We start from the raw sequence: 9914 nt of genomic DNA, 5'->3' as shown, positions 1-9914 counted from the left end.
GGTTCGGATAGAACACACACACTAATTATATGTAATATACGGCAAAGTATTTATTCGGTATAATATGTCTCACAGAACCAACGCAGTGTGCGTACAAAACGAGAGTGCACCAAATCGGGGGATAAAGAGCAATATATATATGTAAAGAGTAGCGCCACGATACGGCGAGAAACGCAAACAGAATTCACAGCATGGCGCGGTTTATAAAATAAAAGAAAAAGAATTATTATCAACTCTACTAAAGAAGAGCGCATTGATTAACGCTAGTCCTTACTCCAACACTCCTCCTATCAATGTGTTCTATATAAACGTCTTTCTTAATACTATAGTCTTAACCCTAATAATTTCACGCATTCTTCGTGTTTCGCTTTGGTTAGGGGTTTTGTTAATAAATCCGCTATCATTTTATCGGTAGGTAAGTAGCTTATACTAATTTCGCCTCTATCCCTAATTTCCCGCGAAAAATGATATCTAATATCGATGTGTTTACTTCGGCCATGAAACACATGATTTTTGTTCAACTCTATTGCGCTTTGATTGTCACAATGTATCTCTGTTGCACCCGTTACACAAGACTTAAAACCTATGTGTTCTAATAAACGTCTCAAATATATTATTTCTTTACATACTTCCGAGAGGGCCATATATTCCGCCTCCATTGTAGATAACGCGACCGATTTTTGTTTCCTTGATTCCCAACTTATCGGGCCACTAGCTAACATAATTACGTTACCGCTACCGATCCTCCACGTCGCCAGCCCAATCCGAATCTACATAGGCTTGCATCTTCTTACAATCTTTAGTATATGTTATACCGTAATCGGCGGTACGTTGTAAATATCGAAGTACTCTCTTCGCGAGTTTCCAATGGGCTTCCTCTGGATCCGTGCAGAAACGACTCAAGGCGCTAGCAGCAAATGCCAAGTCCGGACGTGTTGCATTGGCTAAATAAATTAAGGCTCCTATTAGTTCTCTATATGGCTTATGCTTCATGTTCGCCCTTTCTTCCTCGATGTTTGATCCCATCCTTTTCATTAACTTCTGGTTTGGTTCGAGCGGGGTCGATATTGGCTTACAATTCTCCATCTCAAATTTATGTAGCATATCCGCAATGTATCTTCGTTGAGTTAATTTCATTTTTCCTGTAGGTCCGTCTCTTTCTATATTTATTCCAAGGATGTCATTTACAGGACCTAAGTCATTCATCTGAAACTTATTTCTCAAAATTTCCTTTAGTTTTTGCAATTTACGAACATTTTTGGACGCTATGAGTATGTCGTCTACATAAATTATAATAATCACTTTGTCATCTTCATCAGTACTTACATACACACAAGGATCCACGTCGCTATTCATCATACCTATACTTTTTAGATAAGCATCTAATTTTTCATACCAACATCGACCCGCCTGTTTTAATCCGTAAAGTGGTCTTCTTAGTAGGCAAACCTTGTCTTCTTGTCCTTGAGTTACGAACCCTTCAGGCTGCTCCATGTAAATTTCGTCTGGTAGGTCACCTTGTACGTACGCAGTAACGACATCCATTTGATGTACATGCATCTCCTCCTGAACGCATCCTGCAAGAAAAGCACGTATAGTTTCATATCTTGCTACGGGAGCGAATATTTCTTCGTAATCCACGCCTCGTCTTTGTTCGCAGCCACGCACTACTAAGCGTGCTTTATATTTATCTATTGATCCGTCTTGCTTTCTTTTTATTTTAATAAATACCCATCGATTGGATAATACTTTTATGTCTTTGGGTCGTGTTACGAGTTCCCACGTTTTATATTTCATCAGGGAATTGTACTCTGTCTGCATAGCATCTAGTCATTCTTGTTTGTCGACTCTGTTCTCTATTTCTCTTGCGCTTGACGGTTCACTTGATGTTTCTTCTTCCTTCTTCAGTTCATGAAATATCTTTCTTGGTCTGCCTTTCTTTTCTGTCTTCATTAATTTTGGTCGGCCGGGACCTCTTTTTGAAGTTTTCGGAGTGTCGATTTGTTCTTCTTCCTCTTCTTTCTCATCTTCTTCGTCTGATTCTTGTCCGGAGTTTACTTCACTGTTCATTTCTTCGTTTATTTCATGGGCGGTGGTCGATTCTTTAATCTCTGGTGATTCCGTCAGTTTATGCCAATCTGGACTTAGAGAAGCTCCAAAGTTTTCTTCCGTGGCGTTTGGTTCACACTCTAGATCCTCAATGAATCGTACGTCACGCCTCTTTAATATCGTCTTTGTACCGGGAGCCCACAATCTATAAGCCTTGGATTCTTGCGAATAGCCAACCAATATGTATTTCTTTCCTTTTGGCTCAAATTTGCCCCTAGAGGGTTTCTTCTCGAGGGCGATGACTTTGCTACCAAATATGCGCATAAAACCGACATATGGTTTTTCATTTGACCAAGCTTCTATCGGCGTCGAGTTCTCCAGTATCTTCGTTGGACACCTGTTACGAATATAAGCCGCAGTATTTATAGCTTCAGCCCATAGACTTTTGGGAACTCCAGATTGGAGCAACATACAGCGTGCCATTTCCACCAGGGTCCTATTAGCACGCTCAGCGACACCGTTCTGTTGAGGGCAATATTCGACGCTCAGTTGTCTCTTGATTCCTTCTTCTTCAAGAAAATCGTTGAATTCCTTAGATAAATATTTCTTTGCGTTGTCGGTACGAATTTTCTTTATTTGGCAACCCGTTTCTTTTTCTGCGCGTTTTTTGTAAGCCTTGAAAGCTGTTATCACATCTGATCGCTTCTTCAGCATCACGACTTCTACGTATCTGGACTTGTCATCTATGAATGTAACGAAGTATTTGGCTCCGCCTAATGAGGGGACATTCATGGGGCCACAGATGTCAGAATGCACTAGTCCAAGCCTTTCATTCTCCCTCCTAGTCGAACTTTTATAGGGAAGTTGATGAATCTTGCATTTATTACAAACTTCGCAATCAAGTATTTTAGAATTACCTTTTATGTTTAGACCAATTACCATCTCCTGAGAACTTAACCTGTTTAGGTCTCCTAGATTTAAATGGCCAAACCTCTGGTGCCAGCGTAGAAGGCTGTCGTTTCCAATGTCGCGTGCTGCCTGGGCTCGTGGTTGTTCAATTTTATCTATAACATACAACTGACCTTGTCTTTTAGCTATTAACGCTGTAGAACCATCACGTCTATTCACGAACGCGCATTTCTTCTTAAATGTCACTGTATAACCGTTATCTGTCATGCGAGATACTGAAAGGAGATTACTTCTAAAACGCGGCACTAACATTGCGTCTTTTAATTTAATGTCATTAACTCTACTGTCTTTCAATGTCACTTTCATTTTTACATCTCCAACACCATTGGATTCAACGGAATTTTCTGCAGCTGTGTAAACTTCGCACTTTTTATTCGTGTCTAGTTCATGGAATCTCTTCTTGTCGTGACACATATGGCTTGTTGCGCCACTATCTAGACACCACTGTGTTGACTCTTGCGGTCCAGTGTATTGGGCACATGCGAATATTGCGTCTTGAACATTATTTCCTGTATGACGTTTCGATTTGCTCCTGCATTCTGCCGATTTATGCCCAATTTTGTCGCACTTATAGCATTTTCCTGTAAACTTGTAGTTCTTCACGTGTTTCGTATGAGTGTCTTTCGCGTCCTTATTATGTCCTTTATTATTTGCCGTTAATGCGTTATTTTCTGAACTCTTGCAATCATCTTGATCGATGCGTCGTGCTTCTTCTTCGATAAGTTTTGTCTTGAGAAAATCGATCGTTGGTATGTTATCCCGTGATTCTATAGCGACACAAAAGTTTTCGTATTCGGATGGTAATGAGTTCAACATTATTATCGACGTTAATTCTTCCGGCAGTCTTATCCCTGCATCTTCTAACTGCTCTACTTTATCAACGAAGCTATTCATATATTCCATCATGCTCTGTCCTTGTTCTTTCTTCATACGATACAATTGCTTGTATAGAACGGATTTTCTTACCGGGCCTCTGGATTCGTATATGCTTCTTAGTTTCTCCCATGCCTCGTGCGATGTTGTTGCCTTTTTAATGTGATTCAGCTGATTTTTTGAGGTACTCAGTAGAATCAATGCCAATGCCTTCTCATCCTTCAATATCCACGTATCATTATTTTCAGGTGTACGAATTTCTGCTCCGTTTGTGTATTTCCATAGTTCGTTGCATACGAGTACACTTTTTATTTGGATCTTCCACGATTCGTAGTTGGTATCGTTCAGCTTTTCGATATTTTGCGTTCCGATATTAACTGACATGGCGGACTCTCTAGAATGTTCCTTTTATAAAGCGATAGGATTTAGGCTGGCACTCTCTCACTCGTTTCTTATTTGCGCCCTAGGCCCATAACCTGTTGGGCTGAGGTTCGGATAGAACACACACACTAATTATATGTAATATACGGCAAAGTATTTATTCGGTATAATATGTCTCACAGAACCAACGCAGTGTGCGTACAAAACGAGAGTGCACCGAATCGGGGGATAAAGAGCAATATATATATGTAAAGAGTAGCGCCACGATACGGCGAGAAACGCAAACAGAATTCACAGCATGGCGCGGTTTATAAAATAAAAGAAAAAGAATTATTATCAACTCTACTAAAGAAGAGCGCATTGATTAACGCTAGTCCTTACTCCAACACGATTTAGATATACTTTTTTACTAAAGCATGATGAAGATCTCGGCATAGCACACGACAATTGCGATGAATAGTGTGGGAAAGACGAAAAAAATAGATTTATGAGGAAGTTTAATTCAATAAGTACATTTGTTTAAGAACATATTATTTATAATTTTATTATTTTGTGCTCAGTATAATTATTCGGAAATGAGTAATCTTTAAAAATTAATTTATAATTTTTGGTATGACTTGGTATGACGCAGTGGACACGTTGAGTCTGAGGTATTCTTTTTGTTTGATCGTACCGACCTGTCAAAAATTCGGCGGCGATTTCAAGTATTGGGACAAAAAAAATTATGATAAACGCGCCTGTTCCGTTTTATCCGATTCCAAATAACTATCCCCAGGGACTTGCGGCAGTGAATTTGCGAGTACACTAAAATCGGTTTATTTTTAAATCCGAAATAGGAGGAGGTTTTTAAAAATAAATGTATAAATATATATATTGTCACGTTCTGACTGTTATTGTTCGTCCGTTTTTTGGTCAATGCATTTAAGCAATTTACCAGGGATTTGGACAAGTCGTGTGAAGGATATTATTATTATATTTATTATTTGGGACCGAAAAGATATCTGAGTTTATACGTATGGTAACGAGGATCAGCTTTATTTATTTGGTTATAATTAGGATAATCAACGTCGAAATCGACAGGAATAGGTTTAAAGGGAGGTGCGTTTTCTAGTTGTTGCAATTGTTGGAGGAAGGGGAGAGGATCTTGATTAGAAATGACTGCTTGTTTGATCTGGAATCTGATTCGTTTAATTTGAACGCGCCTACCTCCTTTCTTCGTCATTCAGCCGCGTTCACAAAAATGAATTTTAAGCTCGCCACACTCTTCGGCAGCGCTCTAAAACCAATCCGCCACACCCTCTGCTCGCCACACTCTTCGTCAGCGCTCAGATCGTCAGCGTAGAGGTCAAATTCACTTTCGGGAATTTATCGAGATTATTGTCTTTTTCTGGAAACCAACTCCGTAATCGCCACGGTTTCGACAGCGAAAGTACCGGATCGCCACACTCTTCGTCAGCGCCCCAGCACAGATCGCCACGCTTTGTCGGCGGAAACTGCGAGTCGGAATCCCAGAAGTGACAGTGATTATTACGACTCCCAAGAATCAACCCCGTAATCGCCACGCTTTCGGCAGCGAAAGTACTGGATCGCCACACTCTTCGTCAGCGCCCCAGCACAGATCGCCACGCTTTGTCAGCGACAACTGCGAATCGAATCCTAAAAGTGATCGATTTATTGATTAAAAATACGAAATAAGATTCCAGATTTTTACACTTGTTCCTTTTTAAACTTATCTTACCTTTATTCTAGAAATCTCAATACAACTTGTGCGTGAAGCGCGGTCTTATAAGGTATGAGAGTGTAGGGACTAAGTCCCAGAATTGAGCGCGAATGCTCGAACTTAGCGTATAGCGGAACGTAGGAAATCGAATAAGGTTAGGAGAGAGTCTGAGAATTACGTCTAGTCAAGACCGAAGTTAAAACTTATCTGTCTTCCGCGGCGTTTTTCCGCCCTATTTATACCCAAAAAAGACCGGAATCTCCCGCGCGAGATTCCCGCCTTTTTCCTACGCGTCTTAAGGGGGGAGGTATTCTAGAAGCTTCTAGAACATTCTAGAAGCGTAGTTTTGGGCCCATCTGGCCCCCAGCCCTTCAACGGACTCCGATAAGATAATCTAAACATTTACACTAACCCGGCCGTTTCCTCGGAATTCCGAGCCTAGCGTGCGTTGTCTAAGCGTTCAAAACTTTTAACGTGCGTCGTCGGAAATATAAAATTTCCGTACGTAACACCTTCCCCCTTAAGTCATACGTGGTACGTTATGTTGCCACGTATGAATTAATATAAAATAGTATAATGTACTTATGCTACGCTTTGGATTAATTTCGCTCGCATTAATGTTTCGCGCTTATTTCTATTGTCTTATTTTACGATAGACGGTAATAAGGTGCAGATGTGGAGTAAGTGATGGTGTAAAAGAAGTTTGAATTTGTGTATGACAATGTAATAATAATATATAAAAGAAAGAGAGAAAGAAAACGTGTATAAGGCAACTAATGTTGTTCGTTTATGTTGTATAACGCGTCGCCGTTTATTAGGTATCGGTTCGAGGCTTATTTTATGCTATATATATTTCTTTAAAGAAAGGGTAATTGTGCGCTTATAATTAAGAAAAAGCGTGGTGGATTCGTGTATAAGTACAATATATTTGACCGAACAATGATACAGAAGAAATAATAATAATAATAAAAAAGTTACATATATGTGTGGACTAAAAAAAAAATGTATAGGAAAAAAAAAAAGAAAATTATGTATATGAAGTATATGAAAGTACAACCTAAACACACAAAAAGAAAAATAAGTAAAAAAAAATTTATTACTAATTAAGTCCACTTTATCATTTTTTTCTCTTTTTTTTTTTATCTGCTCGCGCTGAGTGGGAGCACCATGTCCTCGACCAGCCATCTTCATTCGCATGATGACTTCAGCCATAGCTCTGGCTCGCCCCCCCGGTACAGCTGGGGGATTGGCGAGGGGTCGCCCTCGATTCGCCAGTTCGTGCAAAAATCTGGCACGTCCTCTCGCAGCCGGGGGGACATCAGGAACGTTGACTGGGAAGGGTCCCCCTCGACCTCCCTGAGGAAATTCTTGAGAAGGTCCTTTGAGCTCCTCAAACAAGGCTTGATTTTGGCCCGATAGTGCTCGATACCGCGATGCTGCCTCTGCGTCATGGAACACGCCTTGGTCAGCTTGGTTGAGACGGCCCGGTCGTCGAAGAAGAGCCCTTCGGAGCCTGGACCGTCCCCTCATGAGATTCCTTATCATCTCGAGTGACAGTTCTCTAAGTCCCGGCGCCCCCTCGTGTTGCGCTCGAGGCGGCACGACTATTAATTGTGGCTGCTTTTCACCACATATAGTTTCGAGATCCGGCAACCTCGACTGGTTGGGCATTTTGATCTAAATAACGAGCACATGATACTAACAATCTTATAATCAAACTTATTCTAGTGTATATGTGTGTATAATATAGTTGTTTACCTGAATTTATATAAGTAATGAACAACGATTGATATAGTTATACGGCTTGTGCGCTCTTCGAGAGTCAAGATCGTACTGGCCAACACTCGAGTTTTCGGATTTTACATTTATTTCTAACTTATTTTATTACTTCAGTTTTTCTCGAGAGGGAACGAAACGTGAGAGGAAAAAAAATTTTTTTTTTATAACTGTGGATACGTATTGTGAGCTCCGTTGCGGACACTAGATTTCGTTGCATTTTCCACATTGCCTTGCATAGCAATATGATATGAAGGAGATCGTAAAAGTTGAGTATGTGCGTGTGTGTGTTCGTGTTCGTGTACATGTGCGTGCTCGGTGTCCGCTGCAGTTTTTTCTTGTTCGACCGGGAGCGGGGGTGCTCCTGCCTCTCTTCCCTGTTTTTTGTCATCGTTCGATGTCCCTCGCGCCAGATGCAGTAGTAAATTGGTCACCGAGTCCCACAGTGCTCCGACTAGATGTATTGACCATCCGTATATAGTGTGTAGTGCGTAACCGTGTATGATTGTGTCAATTATCAGCTTTGCCGTCCTTGCGAAGAAGTACATTCCGATTAATCCTGCGGTTGCATTGCCAAAAATTAAGAACGCTCCCCAGATTTTCCTCCATGCGTTCTCTGTGATTTTCTGCAAGGAGTCCTCATCCAAGAGGTAAGAGAGTGATATTCCTTGTGTTATAATCGGTTCCCCCATTACGCCTCGTGCTACGGTATTTAGTATTCCGACCTTTTCGGCGGGAAACATTATGTGATCCCTCAGTTTTTCGAGATCCTGATTGGTGTAAATGCCGCTCGCAGCCAGGGATCCTGGATCGCTGTAATGCCAGGTAGGCTTGGTCATCGGTTCCATTATCATGGGCGCTTTGCTGTATTCTACGTTCGGTGTAATGTGGTACCATCCGTCGTTTAGCTGGTACATTGTAGGAAGTATCCTGCTGCACGAGATTTGCATTCCTGTTCTAAAGAGTATGTGCGTTCGGGGCGTCAAGAAATATGTTTCGTTTCCCTTCGATACAGGCAATTGTTGATAACATTCTCTGGTTTGGCGTATTTTTACTTCCACTGGGGTGCATTTCGTTATGTGCACTACTTCTCCAGAAATCACGGCCATGTATCCTGGGCTTTTCATGATTTGGTACGCGAAGTCGTCGGGAGCATGCATCGCAAGGCTAAGCGCGTTTTTCATCACCTGCCGTTCCAAATTGCAGCGTTGTTTTAATACGTCTGTGTATAAGCGATTCATTTGTGTGCGAATGTGTCGTTCTACATAAACGAATTTTGAATTTACGTAGGCAAAAATATCTATGTTTTCAATAGCTAACGGTCTTTTACGTGCAAAAGAATCTCCTTTATTTGTTTCTAAAATTACAAGTTTTGGGTGTTCTGTTTTAATTAGGGTGTATCCGCAAAGAACCTCTTCGCCGATTCGCGTAAGTGCGAATGTTGACATCTTGTGTCGACAAGGAATATAGTATTTGTAGTTTATCATTCGTTTCGCTAATCATTTTCTTTGCCTTTCCTTCATACAATACGTCGTAATGACTGAATTTGCAATAATCATTAGGTATAGTTTCCCAATAAGTATATCTTCCTTCAATATCTATACAATTACCGTCTACATATTGACAAACAGTTCCCGTTCTTAAATGGATTTGATTCGTTTCAATATTAATTACTGCTTGATGAGTACTTAAGCTAACTGTTACTATTCCTTGTACAACCACATCTTGCCACGTTCCATAAGGATCTGAATATTCTACTCCTGAACATTTTCCATCTGTCGATGCAGACCCCGCGAAAGTGATGGGTCGCGATGTCGTCTGATTTACTTTTAATCCGTGGATTACCTTATTTACGCTTAGGCTTAGTATGCCCGTTCTGTGCATATTTTTACATTGATCTAACGTTGTGTCGACTATATATTCTGCATGCGCATTACTTACAGTTGCTACATGAGAATGCATTCCGCAATAGTGAATCGTTCGTGAAATAGAAACTTTACATTGAATTATATTGGTTGAATCGTATTTTGACAATTGCAATAACTGAATACTTATCCCTTCTACATGCGGTTCCATTAGTGGTATATTGCATTCTCCTATATCTAATAGTGATACGGTCGTTATATTAGAGTTCGTTGTTCCACAA

The 9914-nt window shown here is 40.6% G+C and overlaps 1 protein-coding gene across 1 annotated transcript; it reads right to left on the bottom strand.

The window, feature by feature from the left end:
- Positions 1–6000: 6000 nt before the first annotated feature.
- LOC139812718 (uncharacterized) lies at positions 6001–9579 on the bottom strand. Its single transcript, XM_071777766.1, has one exon. It carries the CDS (start codon positions 9253–9255, stop codon positions 7933–7935), a length of 1323 nt encoding a protein of 440 aa, XP_071633867.1. The 5' UTR covers positions 9256–9579; the 3' UTR covers positions 6001–7932.
- Positions 9580–9914: the final 335 nt, after the last annotated feature.

Source organism: Temnothorax longispinosus, chromosome 1 (genome assembly GCF_030848805.1).
Source record: "Temnothorax longispinosus isolate EJ_2023e chromosome 1, Tlon_JGU_v1, whole genome shotgun sequence".
Lineage (NCBI taxonomy): Eukaryota > Metazoa > Arthropoda > Insecta > Hymenoptera > Formicidae > Temnothorax > Temnothorax longispinosus.
The sequence above is the reverse complement of the archived record's forward strand: the minus strand, read 5'-3'. Positions and strand labels throughout refer to the sequence as shown.